General features: G+C 32.7%; 1 protein-coding gene across 1 annotated transcript; it reads right to left on the minus strand.

The window, feature by feature from the left end:
* Positions 1-12,648: 12,648 nt before the first annotated feature.
* On the minus strand, positions 12,649-13,949 carry LOC127725896 (neuronal acetylcholine receptor subunit beta-2-like). The gene has a single exon (XM_052233215.1). The coding sequence runs from the start codon at positions 13,909-13,911 to the stop codon at positions 12,706-12,708; it is 1,206 nt and encodes a 401-aa protein (XP_052089175.1). The 5' UTR covers positions 13,912-13,949; the 3' UTR covers positions 12,649-12,705.
* Between the last annotated feature and the right edge of the window lie 8,725 nt (positions 13,950-22,674).

The raw sequence follows: 22,674 nt of genomic DNA on the forward strand, positions 1-22,674 counted from the left end.
CTTGAAGGAATTTTCTAGGTTAACCTTTTCCAGGAACTCTACAAAAATGAAAGTCAATTATGTATAAATACACACCAAGGGTGACTGGGGAATATAAATATGGTCACACTTGGTCTTCCTCCGACCGGCAGTTAAACCCTTGCAAAAGGGGGGCGTCCGTTTGGTTGTGCGGGATGTACAAGTTCGCAGCCACATCCGGTCACTATTATTTCAAAGTAAAGGATCCACTACATCCAAGACACCTCAATGAGTACAAAATGCAATTTACCATATAAAGTGTTCCAGAATGAATTCCATCACAATACTAATCCATAGAACTTATGGAAATACTAAGCAAACACAATATAAAGTCTATGATCACAAAGTGAATTAAAACATACAAATATATCAAGATCACAACACAGACATCAAGCCTCCATTACTGTTTTCAAAACTACCACCAAACTGTAAGAACCACAAGAATACCTATACACTCTAGCGAAAAGTGAGTATGTAAAGCAAAATTCTATCCGGATGAAATATCATATGGCGGAAAAAATATTACAGATTAAATTGTAATACATTTTCCGGAGTAAATTATTTCACTTTGAAATATTTTCCATTGCCATGAAATTTTTTCCGGAAAGATTTACAGATAGTAGAAAGAGTGAAATTCTTGTTTTCAGTCAAAGAAGTCAGTTTTAACGATTAAAATATCGAAAAGTTAATAAAAACTAAATATTTGCAAATGCTATGGACTAATAATGGAGTAATTAAAAGCTAAATAAGTGAATAAAAAAACAAATAATTGTATTATAAAATTATTATTAAAAAAAAATATCCTGAAATAATTTTTAAGTAAAATATTTTAGTTCGTTATACATATAGATAGTTATAGATTTTTGGTATCGCCGTATTGTTTATGGAAAGTTTGAATCCAAGTGTTTACTGGAACGAATCGTTTAAGACATAAACGCCCTACTGGTTACACGTTACACTGCTAATTTGCACGATCTTTCAGTTGTAAGAATTCTTGAAAGAATCTTCCGCATTCTTAGCTTTTCTCTCTACAAATGACTTCCAATACATTTTAAAGAGTTGTCTCTTGTACCCCAGGTCTACCCCCTTAAAAAAGCCCGCAGAGTTTACTGGTGTCTTTGTGCCGTCCGTAGTATACAAGACTTAACATAAAATTTAAAATGATTTGAAATCGAACTGTATTTAAAATGATTTGAAATCGAACTGTATATTAGACTATATGAGTTAGATTAAGTCCTGTTCAGATCACAGTTTCCTCAAATACAATTCGCAGAAAACCCTACACAAAGCGGGATGATCTCATGGGCTCTGGGAGGGCAAAAAAAATATCCTGTTCCACTATAGGTGATTTCGCATAATCGAAGAAAAGAGGACGGAATAGTGATTACATTTATTGTGGTAACAATCAATAACGGTCAACCAAATCATGACGGCGCACGTAAACTTTTCGAAAGGACTTGATCTTTGTTCAGTAACTTTCGAAACACAAGAACTGGAGTATAATAGCAGCTGCATATTTTATATTCCATATTCAGGAGCTTGTGCTACATTAAAATGGAAAGTTTAAAATTTGAAATGTGAATTTTTTCTTTTTTTATCATACATTGTTAACATATATATAAATATATATATAGGTCAATATATGAAGCGGATCAAACTGTATCAGTCTTATCAATAATTTCATGTTCGTTTGGATAATTATAAGTGGTCATCAAAGTGACCAAACTCTTAATAATTGAGTATGAAACAGTATCTTTTTAAGGGAAATTTGATACGTCCGTTACATTCTCTTTGAGAAGTGCAGTGCCATACACTATATACGGTATTCGTTGTTTTTGTCATAACCAAGTTTGGGATGTCAAGTAGTATTCAAATCATATTCGTTTCAGTAAGAACGTAAAGGCACATCACGAAACAATACTTTTGCTTTTGAAATTATATGAATATTTATATGTGTCAACTATATAAATAAGTTAGTCAATTAACTATGGATTGTTGTGTGGCAAATGTTATAAAACGATATTCATGCATTTCGTAAAACCTTTTCGACCACAGATGTTTCCCGCGTGAACTCATTCAGTTTATTATAGAAGTCATACGCTTGAGAATAGTTTTGCAATACCGAAGACACTCTTATTTTCATTGTCTAATACTATTTCATTATTTGCTATTTTTTATATTTTGTCATTTACTTTATGAATGTTACCTAACCTAACATCGAAACGAGGAAATAAACCAGAGATGACAACATTTTTCGATATGGATCTAGCTTTCAAAACTTGTCTTATATATTCTTTATTACACTATTCTATTTGAAAGTCTTTGTAAAAATCAATTATTACTTCCTACTTGCAAAATAATGTTTTTGAGATAGAAGTCACTTGGCAAATTAAGTAGTTTTGCCGTTAAATCACAGATCTTTCCTCCTCTGACACAAATCGATGTGGGTTTCCAACTTGAATCTAGTCTGGTTGAAGTATCGGATGATTGCACTGTCTATTTTTAATGTTCCTTTTGGCTTGTGGCTTTGTGTATTTTGTTCGACGGTCTATTCATTATGATTTATGTATTCTGTAGTATTTCTACCTGTATCATTACCACAATAGTCAGTACTACTGTCACCATTCTCGTCACTATCGCCACAAGAACCACATTAACCTCTGTAACTACCAACATTTAAACCACCGTCACTGCCAACATTGACACCACCTCCACCGCTATGCACCACCATCACAACTGTCACAACTGCCACAATCTTCAAATCCAACTGCAATACCATCATCACAACCACCAATACCACCACAACCAACATAGCAATCTTCATCGTCACTACAACCATGATCAATATTACTACCACTATGACTACTACTTCTATCACTACTAAACTCACAATCATCGTTTACATCAGCCAAAACGATCATCACTACAAAGATCACTTCAACTAACGCCATCATAGTCAATACTAACATCATCAATTTATTCGACACCTCCATTGTTACAATAAACATCACCTTCACTTTACGACCACCATCGTCTCTACCGCCACCATCACACCTTCGTCACTACCCAAATACGATCTTCACTCACTAGCGTCAATACCACCTCATCATTACTTCCGCCTTACTTCACACTACTATCACCACCACACCTTCGTCACTACCCAAATACGATCTTCACTCACTACCGTCAATACCACCTGATCGTTACTTCCGCCTTACTTCACACTACTATCACCATCACACCTTCGTCACTACCCAAATACGATCTTCACTCACTACCGTCAATACCACCTGATCGTTACTTCCGCCTTACTTCACACTACTACCACCATCACCTTCACTACCACCTGATCGTTACTTCCGCCTTACTTCACATTTACTAACACCATCACACCTTCGTCACTACCCAAACACGATCTTCACTCACTACCGTCAATACCACCTGATCGTTACATCCGCCTTACTTCACACCACTATCACCATCACCTTCAGTACCACCATCTCCATCTTGTCTTCAGTAAAATCACCGACTTTAAATCTACATAAAACTTCTCGATAACTATTTGAAGGAGTAATGTTACAGTGCATTAATATGTGAGTACGACTTAAACACCGAGTCAAACAAAGCTGAGGAAAAAAAAAGAGTCTGAAGCCGTTACCAAAAATGTTCCTTGGAAATTAAAGTAGCAGTTATCCACATAACCAGCACCGTCAACAACTTTTCTAGTACAGTTGAATAATGTTGTATATTGTACATCAGGTTTACCATATTCTTTTAAAGTGTGTGTTTACAATTGTAAGTGTCTGTATAAGTATTACAAAAGCATATTAACAAAAATACCGAACTCTAAGGTAAATTTAAAATGCGGAAATAAAATTGAGAATGGAAAGTCCATAAAACTTGACAAAATCAAATGTTCGACTATATAAACCAATAGAACGAATGGAAACAACTGTCATTTTCCTGACTTAGTACAGGCACTTTTCCAAATAATGAGACATCTATGTTAGGATTTTTATGTTGCGTTTTAAGACTTCGATAAATATATGCTATTGAAAATAACCACATTGTCTTTCCTTCACCTCTAAATTGTATCGTCCTCAACTGAAGGATACTGTTAAATTCTAGTTTAGAAATGTATTGTTTTATAATTTAAATAGCTAATACGTACTAATCAAATTTTATTTACATTGTTTTACTAACTTTTAGGGATAAGGTACATGTACTTCCTGCAACTAAGTAACAAATTTTGGAGTTTACAATCAAGTGAAATATGAACAACCCCCTACCCCCGAAAAAAAAAAAAATAAAATAAAATAAAAAAAATTGGAAAAGCTAAAAAGATAAAGATAAACATTATGAAATATTTGCCACTGGACGTTAAGTAAACATCGATTAAATGATTCTTTTTGTTAATGCACTAAACATATAGCTTTGGATTAAAATTAAACCACATACAATCGTCAATTGCTTATATGCAGTTAATATTGTTTATTATATAGTGATCTAAACAGTAGGATATAAGTTGTTCTATATATATTACCATAAACATTTCTACAATCTTAGATTAACCTTTATTAGTGGGATATACGTGGTTGTATACTGCCATAAATAGTTCTAAAATCTCAGGACAATAGTCCATGCTAACCCTCCTTCACAAAACATATGTTTGTATTAAAACGAATTAAGTACGGTCACACTAAAACACAGTATATACGTCAATCTATTAACGAATTTGCAGTTAATCACATACGTATAAGATTAATGCAATTTTAATATGATTATTGCACAAAGATCTATACAACGTATGACGTCATCGTTTAACTCGTTGTTGGATTCTCCTCCCTGTATTGATAAACACTGCATACTCTAAATGATTTCGATATTTTCTTGATACTTGTTTTACAAAGAAACTATATGCAAAATACCTGAGCTTACTTGCAGTAAATCGAAATAACTTAGCAGTAATAACAGTTCTTATTTCAGACCAGAATTACAAAAGAAGTCTTCATACACGCAAAAGGAGTACTTTTCTTTTTATAAATTTCGTTTTCCAAAATGGAAGATGTCCTTCGTCTTGCTATCTCATTAGGTTATCAATGATGAGTTTCTATTGAACGCGTAATTATTACAAGAAGTAAATCATGAAGAGAAAAAAAATCCCTTACAATCTAAGCAAGTTTATCTTAAATAATATGAACGGAAGTTACATGTATTTTGTATTTTCAGAATGCTATTCAAAGCAAATAAATGAACTTTAAAGATGCTTTGTCCTTTATCAGACCTTGATATAATAATTTACGGTTTACGATGATAATCTTCATATCAAAATCCATGACAAACGGGACGATTTGTTTCCTCTTCTTATGACTGAGTTTTCCTTGTTTGATTGTAATGTCCAATTTGCTCCTTCTTAAGGAATGTACATTTCTGTTGAAAATTGGAAACCTCTACTTAAAGAATATAAACTGTTTCAGATGAATCAAAATCATGTTTCAGTCACCAGATCCAGGACTTGTTTGATTGCTTGCTGATGGCGAAAGATGTATTGCACAATGACAGTTGAAATTTGTTGTTATACCTAAAATGATCGAGATGAAAAACATGACTATAAAATCAGATTGTTTTGTTGTTGTCCGCGGACTGTTGATATCCTTCAACTGATGAAAACTATCTCTCAGTTTCATCATGACCTTTTACGTCGACAGGATAAGTCTAATCTGTATTGCCTTTTTACTTTTAACTTTAGGTCCAGCTTCCAATATGAATGAAATTTTAAGTTATTGTTCTTTTCTCTATTCAAAAAAGTCATACAGTACGTGCTATATCGGCGCTTGCTCTGGACGAATTAATTCCATCATTCTTCATTTTCTATGCTTAGTCACATGTTTTAAAAAAAATCAATACAATCTTCTAAGCTAGGGTATCTAGTTTTGAAACTTGAGCAAGAAAAAACCTGACCGTAGTGGCTAAACAATAGAATAAAAGGATAAATAACGTTTTTGGATATATTTTTTAAAATTATTTGATAAATAGGAAACAAGCAAACAGTAAAGTGATCAGGAAGATAAGACGTATTACTTTTATCTTTAAAAAAAAACGGACAGAAAAACCGTAAGCATCAAAATTGGATATGACTGATCTTTACAGTTTTTATAGACCGTTAAATTGTCAAATGAAATCTTAAATGGTTTATTGTCCGTAATAGGGTTATATTTAGCCTTTTTGTTAAAGATAGATAAAAAAAAACTGTTTTCACAAAGAAAGACAAGATCTACGAATAAATCAACATTACCGACATAAAAAAACATTTTCCTGGAATGACTGTTTACCTTTTTCACAGGTTTGGCTATTATTTATCATATACATGATATATAGAGGATATGTAACATCTAAATGTGTCCTTTGTTACTAGGTGACGATACGAGCTACTGAGAGCCTCTTGTTCTATAAATAAGAAAAAAGTATGTGTCCCCCGGCTTTTAGTGTTCTGATTAAAGATATTCTAATTTTTTCTTGTCTTTTAATCTTTTTATAAGATTTGGAAAAGTTCACATTTGAATACCGTTTAATTTGTATGGAATGAGATGTGGTGTTCTGCTAAAAAATCACAAATGCAGTGAAATGCTGTAATACTCCAGTACTGAGAATCTTACAATTGTTAGCTAAGGTTGAAGCATCACGACGCAAAATTTACTTTAAAGTTTAAACAATGTCACCATACGGTAGAAGGTGAGCAGCTGAGACATCCAGTACCCAAACCTTTTCATTTATATTACTTTGAATATTAAAAAACTAATGATATCTTTCTAGTAAATATATATTTTTGCAATGTACATGTAGACCTACATCTATTAATATTATTATTCGAATGTTTGTAAGGATTTGTGATTCGTTAAGACTTGATCACATGTACATTTGTATTTACTCAGTTTGCACGCCAATACTATTGTGTTTAGCTTTTCGTAGTTCAAAAACAGCATATTACAAAGGGCATACAGCATGTTACTAAAAATACATTCCAGAAATCCCCAATTTTACATTGTTCATGCAATAGTTGTTGATTAATAATATAACAATTGTAGCCTTTGGTTGAGGTCAATACGAGATAATATCCACCCAGAGAAGCATATCGACCTCGGACTTCGTCCTCAGTCAATATGCATCTCTAAGGTCGATATAACCTCGTATCGACCTCATACAAAGGCTATAATTGTATAAGTTGTGTCATTGGGTTAAAATAAGTTTGACAAATATCTGATGTAATTAAGACTGTTGTTCTAATCACATTTTCAATACATACTAATTCATTAATTTCAGAAACAGGGACTCGGTTAGCAGGTTGAAATTTATTAAATCAATTTTTTTTTCGTATTTCCTTCTATTTGTGTTACATTATTTACGTATTTAACGTTGGCATCTATATTTCTTGGTTTTCTAGCAATGTGCATTTCACTTTCCATATCCGTATACAGAAAAATCCTAAAAGGATATAACTCGCCATTTTGAATAGCCTACCCTTCTTTAAATAAAAAATAATTCAAAATATTTCAAAGTGACTATATATCTTACAGAGGCACTCATTTTCTTCCTAAACGATTCTTCTATTAGAAGCATGTACTGATTTTCCGACCAACGACACCCTTACACATCTATCGTTTCATTCAAGTTTAAAAATTCAAATACGACGAAAGCACCTTAACTGGCGAACGTGTCGTTTTTCAACAACATAGACGAAATGGGAGATACATTTGTCATTTGGAAACTTCCCCGAACGGTCGACATCCTGTCACCTACTTCAGTACCAGCATGTTAATGACAGATATACAATGTAGTAAGTGTATACAGTTATATAAGAGAGAAATTCGTTTTTAATTCTGATCACCTCTTAGGTGCAGCTTTGATTCCGAAGTAATGTTTCACATTGATTGTTTCACCTCTTCAATAATTGTTTTAGGTTTCGAATTCCTTAATATGTTCTCGTTGAATTGTTTTACATTTGTCATTTCGGGGCCTTTTATAGCTGACTATGCGGTATGGGCTTTGCTCATTGTTGAAGGCCGTACGGTGACCTATAGTTGAGAATTTCTGTGTCATTTGCTCTCTTGTGGAGAATTGTCTCATTGGCAATCATACCACATCTTTTATTTTTATAGATATTATGAAGATAATTATTTGTCGATTGATTGATTGGCTGATAACAGTTAGATGAATCTCCAGTTACAAATGGTTTATGCATATTCATGACGAGATGAAATATCAATACAACCAATTGTTATGTTCTTTGGAAAAGGACGTCCGGCAGATGACAATAAGACTTCCACATAAATGTATATGTAAAGGAAAAGAATGTACGTCAAGGGCATACAAGAGTTGCGGAAATAAGGCCCATGCGTTTGTCGTAAATTAACTTAACTTTGCCCTGGAAGGACTAATGTAACAGACAAGATATTGATAAAACCAAAGGAGTAGGTTCACGAAAAGTTAATATTGGCCCTACTACAGTAATAAAAGTAAATATATGATGACAAACTACGTAAAAATATCTCACAATTGCAAAATCTCTGACGCATTACAATACTTATGATGTCATGATGACGTCGACAATTTGTACTTTCGTGAGCAATACAGCGGGTGCCACATATAGAGCAGGATCTGTTTACCCTTCCGGGACACCTGATATCCGCCCTGTTTTCTGTTGGGTTCGCGTTGCTCAGTCTTTAGTTTTCTAACCTTTTTATATCAAATTTATTTTGATCGAAGAGGGTAGCCAATGTTTTTCAGAAGGAAATAGACCTTACAAATCATAAAAGCAGGTAATATTGCTTGAACTTGTTAAATTATCATACTTTCTAAGCGGTAAGAATTGTTAAACAAACAGTAGGTAGAAAATGTTAACATCATAAATATAGGTTTTTAGAAATGATATTTCGAAGTAACATTTTTAGGGCCAAATTAAAATCTTCCGGAACTTTGACGGATTACTATCAAGGTGATTTCTTGGTTTTCCTTGCATTGTATTTTAAAACTCTTGAGTAATTTTTATGAGTACACCAAACAAAGTTTGTGGGATTATGTTAAAAGCTTGAAAGAAAACTTAATTTTTTTTTCTGATTTGGCTGTGGAAGATTTTTCAACAAAAGATATATATTTATGGATAGAAAACTGCATAAAATCCGTCGTTTACTCTTTTGTCGTGAAATATGTATGTATTTTGACATATTCATGTTACCCATACCATTGTGAATCTTCTTTTATTCATTTTTTTTTTCTCGATTTTATGAGTATCACAATATTATTAGCAAACTTGAAGTAGTTTTCCAAAACTTCATAATCTTGATGCCTCTTGTCGTTTTGACTTGCAACTATACCAAGTATTGAACGTCGCGAGGAGCCGCGGTAATATCGTCCCAAATCTGACATGGCGTGGCTGGGTATCTATACATCCCTAAGCATCAAACGGCAACCCTCATCAGCATGGGTTTGAATGTCGGACGCGAGAAGTTCAGACGATAGTATTTATATACCCTAGCCATTGGAGCTCATTATTTGTCGAAATGAATATTAGTCGCATCAAAATAAATATCGCATGTTCATATACTCCAATAAAATACAGTTATTAGTCTCTGATGCATGATTTTTTTTTATTATAAATTGTTTTTTGGCCTTTAACTAGCTGTCAGTAACTGCGAGTACTCTCAAATCGTACTTTCTTGATTATTTGACCTGTTGATACTAATTGTAATGCTTTTTTGTTATTTAATGTTATTCAGGGTTATATCTGGTCTTTATACCAGCTTTGATAAGCGTTTGGTATTACTTTAAATTTTCACTTCTTCGTACTATGAACATCAAAATTATTTATTTTGTAAAAACATTTCCTTTCTCCATTTGAACTGTACACGTATACCTAACAACAAAATTATTTTCATTTACCTGTGTTTAAAGTAATTGCAAATGGCTGATATTTTTGTTCAAGCATATTGTTTTTCTTAAATTGTTTAACATTTCACAGCGGTATAACATGTTACTTTAATTAATCTTCCCTTAGTTTATTTATTTTGTATTTACATTGTATCATAGATCAAATTTATTTGTTCGGTGTATGTTCACTGGTGTTAATATGTCTTTTGATTGAGTTAAGCCATTTCAATTGATATTTTATAGTGTGTCTTTTTATGTTGTGATGTTACACTATTGTTTCAGATAAGGGTGAAGGTTTGGTACCATTAAAACGTTTAAACCCGCTGCAATTGTTTGCACCTGTCCTAAGTCAGGAATCTGATGTGCAGTAGTTGTCGTTTGTTGATGTGGTTCATAAGTGTTTCTCGTTTTTTATATAGATAAGACCGTTGGTTTTCCCGTTTGAATGGTTTAACACTAGTAATTTTTGGGGCCCTTTATAGCTTGCTGTTCGGTGTGAGCCAAGGCTCCGTGTTGAAGACCGTACTTTGACCTATAATGATTTACTTTTATAAATTTTGACTTGGATGGGTAGTTGTCTCATTGGCACTAATACCACATCTTCTTATATCTATAAAAGTTATATTGAGTGATCATGTAGTTTACGACAATTGGAACATATCCGTCAATTTCCATAACGGTCATCTAACTTGTGATGGCGTCCGTAAAATATTCAAAAGGAGTGGAATTTCACCACTTGGAACCCTTTGTTTAATATCTTCCCTGTATGCAAGAATTCTCTATCTAGGAAATCATGATAGGAAATGCATGGTCTGGAATATCGTATCAACTGGGAGATATGTTGTATTCTACCGTTTATTTTTTGTTTGTTTTACCATTAAAGTATTATATTGTCAACATAAGGCACGTTTTACGAATATAATTTCTAAATAGATTTCAAATTTGAATATACTACTTTCAAATTCTATCTAATGAAGTACCAAATGAGACAGAAATTTTCAACTATAGGTCACCGTACGGCCTTCAACAATGAGCAAAGCCCATACCGCATAGTAAGTTTGGTTTATTTTTTTTTTCTTAAATGAACGTTTGTACAAAATAAAACTAACCCTTGTTCTTGGACACATAGATATTAATAATAAGACAAGAAATTTATAAAGTTAGGGTTAATTTTATTTAATGGACAGGATCCTGTTGTTCAGTGGTTGTCGTTTGTTGGTGTGGTTCATAAGTGTTTCTCGTTTCTCGTTTTTTATATAGATTAGACCGTTGGGTTTCCCGTTTGAATGGTTTTACACTAGTAATTTTTGGGGCCCTTTATAGCTTGCTGTTCGGTGTGAGCCAAGGCTCCGTGTTGAAGACCGTACTTTGACCTATAATGGTTTACTTTTATAAGTTTTGACTTGGATGGAGAGTTGTCTCATTGGCACTCATACCACATCTTCTTATATCTACTTCATTAATAGACTATACATTTTGTTATAAAATCATTTTGACAATCATACATGTACTACATGTATCATGCGGACAGCTAATAACCTTGTACAGAACAAGGAAGATAATACGATACAAAAAGACTAGCAACAAAGGAGAAAGATCGGATTCCAACAGTCTCTCCCCTCCTTGGGTAAGAGAAACAAATTTCTAATATCCTATTGGCGTGGCTCGGTACTTATACATCCCGCCATTGTGTTATTGTGCTATGGTCATTTTTTGTATTCTTGTCTTTCATTTTTGCTTATGTGCTTTGACTATATGCCATTTTGTTTTTCTTTGTTGACATGTTTGGTTCATTAGTGACTGCTGTACCCCTATTTTTGACATTTTTTACCTATTATGTATATTTGTTTTGTTCACACATTGTTGTCAATGTAATGGAATTTGATGCGACTGTCATACAAGTGAGAGTTTAGCTAGCTATAAAACCAGGTTTAATCCACCATTTTCTACATAAGGAAATGCCGTTATTAAGTCAGGAATATGACAGTTGTTTTCCATTTGTTTGATGTGTTTGAGCTTTTGACTTTGCCATTTGATAAGGGACTTTCCGTTTTGAATTTTCCTTAGAGTTCGGTATTTTTGTTATTTTACTTTTCATTACCATCAGAATTCAGTACTAGTTATCATCGAAAACTATACAATCACAGGCTAGTGCGATTATCGAGAACATTTGAACTTCTGAACTTTTTATCACGAAATATTTGTATTTCTCGTAATTAATTATTATTTTATTTTGCTACGACTTCGTTTTATAACTACGTACTTACATCATAGATGATTTCATTTAAGCGATCCATTTTCCATTCATTATCTGATTAAGAATGGTTTCCAAAGTGTTTTGTATTGAAAAAACTGTACAAAAATTAAAAATGAAAAGTTACGTTGTATATTGCCATTTTGTAAGAAATAAAAATGAAAAGTTACGTTGTATAGTGCCATTTTGTTCGAAGTTTTATGTTTGACTGTCTTTCTTGGCTTAACTGTCTGATATTTTTTCAAAATAGTCTGCTGCTATGGCACTTGTAGAAACAGACTTAGATTCTTTTCAAGTACCAAACCTCTCTGTCGTGTAAACCATGAATACATTTTAGTTTGCTGGTACCTTTATATGTACAAAACGTTAACATGTAACCAGATTTGTTTATTTAATCTACTTAATAAATGTGGAAAACTAATGTAAAATCGCAAAGATCAAATTTAATAAAACACTTTTTATTCAAAAATTAGTCTAAATGACAGTTCATATCTTTCTAAAAGACTGTGCTAGCGTGTACTTAGAATGGTTAAAACGACAATGGTGGCAGTCATGACAATACCAAGAGCTGTCCAAAACATTACAAAATCTATCGATGAAACAACGTCACTCCAAGTTGTTTCTGTTTCACAGTCATCATTATCTGGCTCTGTATTTTTAACTTGAATAATTTCAACTTTGTTTTTGTCCGTACTGTTCACGGCTGCAATTCTATTAAACGGCAGACATTTTATAATTTTAATCACGGATGGAGGAACGGGATCTTTCCGATGATGAAGCCTAAGCTGTAAGACAGTTATGGTTATAACAATCGTTCCCATTGCTAGTTGAAATATCAGATAATATCCTACGATCGAGCCAGATGTCTTTGGAAGTTCTGCATTGACTATAGTGAGGAAAACGGCAAACGACAAAAACACGGTTATACATTGTGAAATCTTCTCACCACTATCGGCAGGAAGAGCAAATGTTAATACATTCAGAAAACTTAAAAGAATAACTGGAAGAATAATGTTCATTATATAATATGCAGAATTACGTTCTATGTTCAGTGAAAACACCACTCTTGATTCTGCTGCATCAGATGCTTCAATATGTGCTGTCGATAAAACTGTCCATTCGGAATTTTCCTCATAATAGTCCAGGTTGATTCCATTGTTCCAAAGTGTTACATTAACATCTTCGATACCACTTGACCACACGACAAAACTTAGTTTGCACGTCTGTTTATCAAATGGAAAGTACTTCGTGTCTAGGGAACATTTTGTTTCAAATACTTCGAAGGGTTTCCAAAAAACTTGTCCATCCATCGCAACAGCTGCATTGATAAAACTATTTCCAAGTTCCTTAAGTTTAGAAAAACCATTTTCTAATGTTATATCCGGCTTCCAGATATCTGACTGTGGAATATAGAAGTATCCTACACCGTTGTAACTTGGTGGACTCCATACCAGAAATTCATCTATCCATCCCAAATGTAAAAACGCAGTTGTTGTTAGTTTCCCTTCTATTTCGTCTATATCGTTAATTCCGACCAAGTACAAGTCCAAATCTACAGTCGTTGCTGTAGTTTGATCCGACTTTGGTCTTACACGTTTATCATAACTATTTGTAGTAAACAGTGCCGTCAGTAGATTAGTCACATCACTTCCAGATTGCCCGTTAATCTCAACAAATAAAATTAGTAAAAGGACGTTAAAAAAAGAAATAAACATGTTTCCCCACCAATATCTAATTTAACCACAACGGTCAGTATATATACATACAATATACGTGATACCAACTGAATAATTATACTTTGCCGACTTTATATAGTTCAGTGTTAATTCCCTCCAAAGAGTATTAATTATAATACCTAAATACGTTTTTCTCTAATCAAAAGTCCTTCAATAAACCATTTAATCGCAATTATTGATAAGTTAATTCAAACACTTTCTTTTTGAATAAGTAAAATCAATTTTATAATATCTCTGATGATTTAAATGACCAATGATATAGCTGTGATTACACGTCTAAGAAGAATCCGGATATCTGATTTGACAATAACATGTTATAGCATTCGTTATTGGGAGAAACACTTTATTAAACATTCACACAGAAAACATCATGATGTAAATTATGTTCAGTGTGAATCATTGTAAAAATCATTGTAAATTATGTTCAGTGTGAATCATTGTAAATAATGTCAAGTGTGAATCATTGTAAATTAGGAAATTGATAACTTGTTTTCAACCTTTGTACAAGCAACTTATAAAAGAAAGGAACTAAGCTCGCACTGGAATAGATTATGAACGACTGTGAGGTAAAACGCAACATCAATATCTCGACAATTCGAATATACATATGTACTTCTTCTTCTCTCTATATGAGCTTCCTTTATAAGGAACACCAAGGATAAATCCAAGTAAAATGTTTATATCTATATACACGGTAGAAGTTAAAGATATAAACATTTTACTTGGATTTATCCTTGGTGTACAAATCCAAACAAAGCCTAATAGACATTTCGCACATACAAAGGTACACCTCCAAACAAAGCCTTATACACAATTCGCACATACATTTGTACAAACCCAGAAAAATTAAAGCCTAATAGACAATTCGCACATACATATGTACAAGCCTAGGCAAATTAAAGCCTAAAGGAAAATTCGCACAAAATTATGTACAAGCACAAACAAAGTTCTTTAAAACTTGAGTTATTTGCGTACATCAAATAACACAATAGTTTTTACACCTTTTTTCTATGGTCCTCTGCACTCCAAATCAGCCCAAATGGTTAAGCTCAGTCACTTGTTAAAAATTGAAACAGGTCCAATATCACTACACAGAGATTTTTTGTTTACGCACTACTTTTGTGTTCCTCAATTTGAGGTGCATGAGGGATATTGACCCATATGTACAATCCCATATAGAGCCTAATAGTCAATTCAAATATTCATATGTACAAACACAAACTAAACCGAATAGACAATTCACACATACTTATATACAAGCCCAAACAAAGCCTAATAGACGATTCGCATATGCACATGCACCAATTAGATAAAGCATAATAGACAATTCGCGCATACATATTTACAAGCCTAAGCAAAGCCTAATAGAAAATTAGGAAGCAACTTTGGCTAAGGATTTTGTTTTAAGTTTTGCTTTTGAAAAAGGAAAAACAAAAATGTTTTCACTAAGAATTATTGTTTTTTTTTTTTATCTGAAATTGACTTACGGAAAATTCAAGTACTTTATTAGATCCTATTATATTGAGTGAAAATCTTATATGCGCTTATTCTGATGTTATAAAAATCTCAAAAGATATAAGTGACCACGATGCAGCTATTGCATACATTAACTGCCCAAAGGGAATATCAACGACATTCAAAAGAGAAATATGGCAATATGACAAAATAGATTTGGTTAAATTTAATAACAATCTGGACGAAACTAACTGGAGTGACAAGATAGGAAATTTTGAGGACGTCGATGATATGTGTGATCAATTTACAAAAATATTTTTGGAAATAGCTAGGGAATGTTTACCCACAAAGAAAATAACAATAAGATGTAATGACAAACCTTGGTTCAATAATCAATTAAGAAAGGAAATTAGAATTCGCGATAGGTTACGGAAAACAGTTCTAAAAAATAATAAAGAAAGTGATAAAATAAGATTTAAAAAACAAAGAAATAAGGTAAATAATATGAAAAAAATCTGCCCAAGAAAATTTTGAAAAAAATTTGGATAATTTTTACTGGATACATTGTACTTCCAGTCCTAAAAATTACTGGAAAATAATGAAGATGTTAATAAAATCTAATAAGGGGAATAACGCAATTCCACCAATTCAAAATTTAAATAATGAGCCGAATTTTGACCATATTGTATATGACGATACTGACAAATGTGAACTAATGAATAAATACTTCGCGTCAATATCAAAACTTGAGGAACAAAATGTTGAGATGCCCCCATTTGAGAATAAACGGAAAGTATATTAATTAGTGATATTCAAATAACAGAGTGTGAAATAGTCGATATACTTCTTACTCTTGATCATAAAAAAGCATCTGGGCCAGACAGAATCAGTCACAGGATGCTTAAAATATCCCCCCAAAAAATTGCAAAACCCCTTAAAATTATATTTAATAAATCCCTGTCCCAAGTTAATACCCTTCTTCATGGAAAATAGCCAATGTAATTGCCATATTTAAGAAAGCAGATGCATCCCTACCATCTAATTATCGACCGATATCCCTAATTAGCTGTGTAGGAAAAGTAATGGAGAGAGTAGTCTACAAACATATTTATAACCATCTACATAAAAAAAAACTTATTTATATGTATCAGTCAGGATTTTTACCAAAACATTCAGCTGTACATCAACTTATTGAACTTTATAACACTATATTAAATTCTCTTGAAAAAAAAAGAATTCAGTTGCTTCGTTTTCTGTGATTTTTCCAAAGCATTTGATAAAGTATGGCATAATGGACTTATATATAAAATGAATTCTTATGGAATAAAGGGAAATTTACTTGCATGGACTAAAAATTATCTTTTTCAAAGAAAACAAAAAGTAGTTATTAGAGATTCGTCTTCGTCATTGTCCATTGTTTCTGCGGGGGTCCCCCAAGGCTCTGTTCTCGGTCCCCTTTTATTTTTGCTGTATATAAATGATATTGGCGAAAATTTAATTTCACTGATTAGACTTTTTGCTGATGATACGTCGCTGGGATATTCCACCGCAAGCATTACAGACTTAGAGGTAGTAGTTAATCATGATTTAAACAAACTCAATGATTGGTAAAAAAATAGGTTAATGTCCTTTAACCCAGATAAAACGGAAATAATGATTTGCTCAAATACTAAGATTCCAAGTAATTTAAGTTTTTTCTTTCAATGGAAGATCAATATCTAACACATCAAGTCATAAACACTTAGGTGTAACTCTCTCCCAGGACGCAAAGTGGAATGAGCACGTAGAAGATATTTCCAAAAATATTACAAAGCATTTAGGAGTCTTAAGAAAATTAAAATTTAAGATGAAAAGACAGAACTTAGAAAAAATGTATCTGGTATATATTCGTCCTATATTTGAGTATGCTTGCGAAGTGTGGGACAATTGTGGTATTTGCTATTCAAACAAATTAGAAAAACTTCAACTGCAAGCTGCGAGGATTGTAACAGGACTGCCAATCTTTACTAAAACCGAATATTTATATTTAGAGACTGGCTGGGAACCCCCGTCACAGTAGGAGGCACAGAAGAAAACTCCAATTATTTTATAATATGTACAATGGCGTCGCTCCACAATATTTATGTGATTTAATTCCCCCAACTATACAAAGTACAACTGTTTATCCACTGCGTAATGGCAATGACTTAATAGTCCCCTTTTGTCGACTCTCCTTAACAAATTCTGCATTTATTCCCTCGTCCATCAGAGAATGGAACAAACTTGATAATTCTATCCGTACACTTGATACCCTATCTAAGTTCAAACGCTATTTGTTGAATAATACATACGAAGCAAAGACTGTACCTAAGCATTTTATGTATGGTCCGCGGAAATTGAGTGTAATTTTAACACAGCTGCGATGTTCAGCCTCATTTCTAAATAATGACCTATTTGAATCAAATATAATACAAAGTCCATATTGTGCTTGTGGCGCTCCGCGTGAGGATTCATTTCATTTCTTCTTTAATTGCAATAAATACGCCGATATAAGGAACGATCTATTAACCAACTTTCATCGTCTACAAGTGACAATAAATCTACAGTTGCTCACTGAGGGTAGCCAAACTTTAACATACGAGGAAAACTGTGAAATCTTTAAAGAAGTCTTTAGATATATAAAAAAATCAAAAAGATTCCTTGTAGTATAATCAAATAAGATATGAATGAACAAAAACATCGTGTCCACAGAATTTCATTTATTTTTTTTCTTTATATTTGTATTATTTCCTATTTTTCCTATTTTTTCTTTTTTTTCTTTTTTTTATATTTTTTCTTTTCTTTTTTTTTTTCTTTTTCTCAATTCTCTATCCTTTTCCTTGTTAATTGCGTTAGGTTTTTTTTTTCTTTCATTTTCTTCTCTGACTGTGCAAATGCCTCATTTTACTATTACCTTTAATATATATCTACTGAACTGTGCATGCTCTGTATAATTGTTATTGTAATATTATGTAAAGGAGAAGACTTCATAAGTTGGTTAAACTTGTGTCCGATCCCTTTTGTATCTATGAGCAAATAAAATCGTTATAAACTAAAACTTAAGGATGTACACCTCTGAGGAGCCAAAAATTTCTAGAATTAAACTTTTTTTCTAAACCTGATTTTTTGGTTTATATGACCGTAAGAAAGTCATTGATGAAGAAAAAATCATATGGTGTGCACTTCTTTTTTTGCTACGGCCATTTAAAAGTAACCCATTTTTATGATTTTCCCATTTTTCATCAATTTTTACCCATTTTGGGGCTATTATCATGAAAAAATCACAGTTTCACAATTAAACTTTTTTTCATGCTTTTACCAATGATGAAGTGGACCAATCTGAATAAATTTAACTTAAAAAAACTATAGGTAGGTGTTAATATAAGTAAGTTTTATGACATTTTGTTGCTTCTTTGTGTCAAATTGACCATTCTGTAAATTTTGTAAATTTTTAATTTTTCTCTTTTTTTTTAAGAACAAAAAGCATATTATATCAACTTCTTTGTTATGAATGAATGAAAAAATACATATCTAAGAATTTTGAAAAGAAAAAAATTGATATGGGATGAACATATTTTTGGTAAAATTATTTCTTTGTACACTTCACTCATTTTCCCAACACTTTGGCTGTAACAGCCACTATGTTCCGTCAGTTACTTTGTTCCGGCGGAACTTTTCAACTAGTTATTTCGTTCCGATGGAACTTTCCAACTAGTTGTTTTATTCCGAGTGCAATCGAAAAGTTCCGGAAAAAGTAGCTAGTTGAAAAGTACCGAAACAATGTAGCTAGTTGAATAGTTCTGGCGGAACAGAACAACTAGTTACATCGTTCCGAATATACCATATTTCGTCCTTTTTGTAGAAAGAGGGGGAAGAATGATTATCAGTATATATAAGAGCAAATCATTAATTTACAAGAATACCCAAAGCACTGAAAGGGGTTTCTTTGGGGACAAATATGCAAAATTTAAGTTGTATTTCATAGCTCACATAAAACGGAATAAGTTGCATTATCATGCAAATCTAGTATTCATAGTACCCTCAAGAGAGGGAAGAATACCCCCTCCTCATGTGGTTCTTTGCATCAATTCTCCAAATGGAACTTTGTGACTGGTTGATAAGTTCCGTTGGAACTTTTGGGCTAGTTTGTTAGTTCCGGTTTTGACTTATTTGCCAAAGAGGAACTTTGTGGCTAGTTGATAAGTTCCGTTGGAACTTTTCAACTAGTCACTTTGTTCCGGTGGAACTTTTAAACCAGAGGAAGAACAAAGTAACTAGTTAATAAGTTCCTCCGGAACTTTTCGACTAGTTAGTTCTTTCCGCCCGGAACTTTCCAACGTCGGAACAAAAGAGCATTTACATATGTAAAGTACACTGACAGGATTGCTTATAAAAATAGAAAATTTTATTACTCAAAAACGACTTATTGTAATCAATATCTTGGTTTCCCTTTGAAAGGTTCAAATATAATATGTTGCGCTTTTCCTTTGCATCAATTCTCCAAATGGAACTTTCTGCCTGGTTGATAAGTTCCGTTGGAACTTTTGGACTAGTTTGTTCGTTCCGGTTTTGACTAATTTGGCAAAAAGGAACTTTCTAACTAGTTGATATGTTCCGTTGGAACTTTTCAACTAGTTACTCTGTTCCCGTGGAACTTTTAAACCAGAGGAAGAACAAAGTAACTAGTTAATAAGTTCCTCCGGAACTTTTCGACTAGTTAGTTCTTTCCGCCCGGAACTTTCCAACGTCGGAACAAAAGAGCATTTACATATGTAAAGTACACTGACAGGATTGCTTATAAAAATAGAAAATTTTATTACTCAAAAACGACTTATTGTAAGTACAGAATTTATCCACATAGTTTAGTTTGATTAATATGAGGAAGGCGCTACCTTGAATGCCAGCTTACCAAGACTATGTCCTAAATATTGATTGATTGTTGGTTCGCTTAACGTCCAGTGGCAAATATTTCATGCATATTCAGGACGAATGTCCTACATATAGTTTTGTCTAAAATAAAATAATAAGTTCAGATGGAAAATGTTAAGGGAACGATCATTGAACTTCAAAAGGCAGGATGGAGTATGTTTTTTTTTTCAAAAATATTCTGATTCCCAACCCAAATGATTGATGAAAAAAAAAAATTCTAATCAAGCAGAGGACAAAAAAATATTCTGAATCCAGATTATCCCCATTCAGCATACCTTCTAGTATTAATTTTTGACCAAATAATTTTGATTGATAGCGTTGAAGCCCATTGCGTGAAAAAAAAATCTAACTGATTACTCAAACAAAATACCATACCCCCCCCCCCCCCCCCCCCCGCCCTGTTGAAGCTAAATGGTTGCACCCTTATTGTCCAAATTGTTTACTGCTGAAAATAAATTTAATTTATTGGTGATTTATCTAAATGACAATGCTTAAATTCATTATCTTGTGCCATTTTCTAATCCCTTTTTTTTTCTTTGCAAATTTTACAAAATTTAAAACAATAAGACATTTGTTTAATTTCAAAACTATGAATACTGTTATACAATCCATAACTTTATAAAATTAAGTTTTTGCTGATTTTCATGAAAAGTTGGAGGATTTGGAATATCTTTTTCATCAATATCTAAAAGTTGTAACTGTTGTTTTTATTTTGTATTACAAACAACGCTTTCTGTTTGTTGAGTTATTTTTACTTTCTAAATTAGCCGGATGTTCATATTGTATTCCCAGTTTCCTGCATCTCATATATATGTGATCAGCAAGAGGATCATTCTGATTGTTAAAAGAAGAGTTTGAATTTACATTGAGCCTGTTTAGAATAATGTTTTGATCAGGTTTTTCATTTTGATCTAAGGGAGCTACCATTTGATTTATATGGGGGAGAACACTGCTCAGCAGTATAAATGTATTCCTGATCATCTTCTGTTTGTGGGTTTCTACATCAATTTCATGTACTAATTCAGAGTCAGTTTTATGTCATTTTTGCATTTTGTTTTATTAGCTTACTTTTTAAGTTTTTATACGACGGCAAAATAAAATTCAGAATGGAAATGGGGAATATGTGAAAAATTTGCTTTCGAGAAATGCAATCATGTCTTTGTTGTTGTGCGAAGACACATTTGGTTTCCGGACAATAACTTTAGTTTAAGTAAATGGATCTCTATGACAATGTATGAAATTGTACCAGAAGGTTCAACTTCAATACACAAAAGGAAGGTAAGAATTGATTTTGGGGGTTATCATATGGTACCAACAGTTTAGGAGTCAGTGGTCAAAAACAACATCTTTGGGTTGGTTTTTTTTTCAATAATTTTTGTGTTTTTTCTCCAAAAATTTACCATTTTTACATTGTTTATTTCTACAGGGTGTGTAAATTTTTTTATCGGTAATTTGTGCATTTTTCCTTTGATGTGTACTTCTTGATAATGCCGACGTCAGTATCAGTGAACTGGTCATGATAAAGAAAATATATTGGGTCAGTTAGTAATTGACATGTGCGAGTGCACCGCAAAAGGATCTTCTTTCCCTTTAATTCACAAAATTGCACATGATTTTTTTCGCAGAAACGCACAAGTTATTTCATGAATGAAACACTTGTCATTGTATGAAACTTTCAGTAATAAAAAGTTAGTTTAACCTTTTTGAACGATTCACTGATTGTGTGAAAATTTGAACTGAAAATGTACGATAAACCTGATAAAATTGCGTTATCTGCAGAATTATTGATAGCTTTCCTTACTATTCACAAGGACATATAACTAACATATCGTCCATGCTATTCTGATCTGAGTTTTTATTCATAGATAGTCTGGCATGGCTGGTGCTGTTCCAAGTTGTCTTCTTTCTCTGCATGTTTCTTGCGAAGTATTTGTTTGACCTGGTCAGTCACTATAAAGTGTTACAATTCATACTTAGACGCAACACATAAATAGTGACCAAAAAGGTACCGCTTTCACATGTATGACATGAGAGAATCTAGAAAAAAAATTAAATGTACACATAATTTTTCAACATTTTTGTGGGACTATCATATAAAATTAAGGAGATATGTAGTTGGAGACTGCTGCTGCTGAATAGAAATGTTAGGCTCACCTGATACCTGTTTTCAAATTAGTCCATATTAAAGTTTGAAGGGTCCAAAAGTTAAAATGATTGATTTCAACTGACATAAAATCTTTGGTGTTTTTTATATGCTAAATCTACATCTGCGGTTGTATTAGGCTGTGCTTGGCGAAGCATTTTATTGATTTTTGTTTGTAATTTATTTTGTTTTGGTCA

The sequence above is a fragment of the Mytilus californianus genome, unplaced genomic scaffold (assembly GCF_021869535.1).
Source record: "Mytilus californianus isolate M0D057914Y unplaced genomic scaffold, xbMytCali1.0.p SCAF_15, whole genome shotgun sequence".
NCBI classification, from domain to species: domain Eukaryota; kingdom Metazoa; phylum Mollusca; class Bivalvia; order Mytilida; family Mytilidae; genus Mytilus; species Mytilus californianus.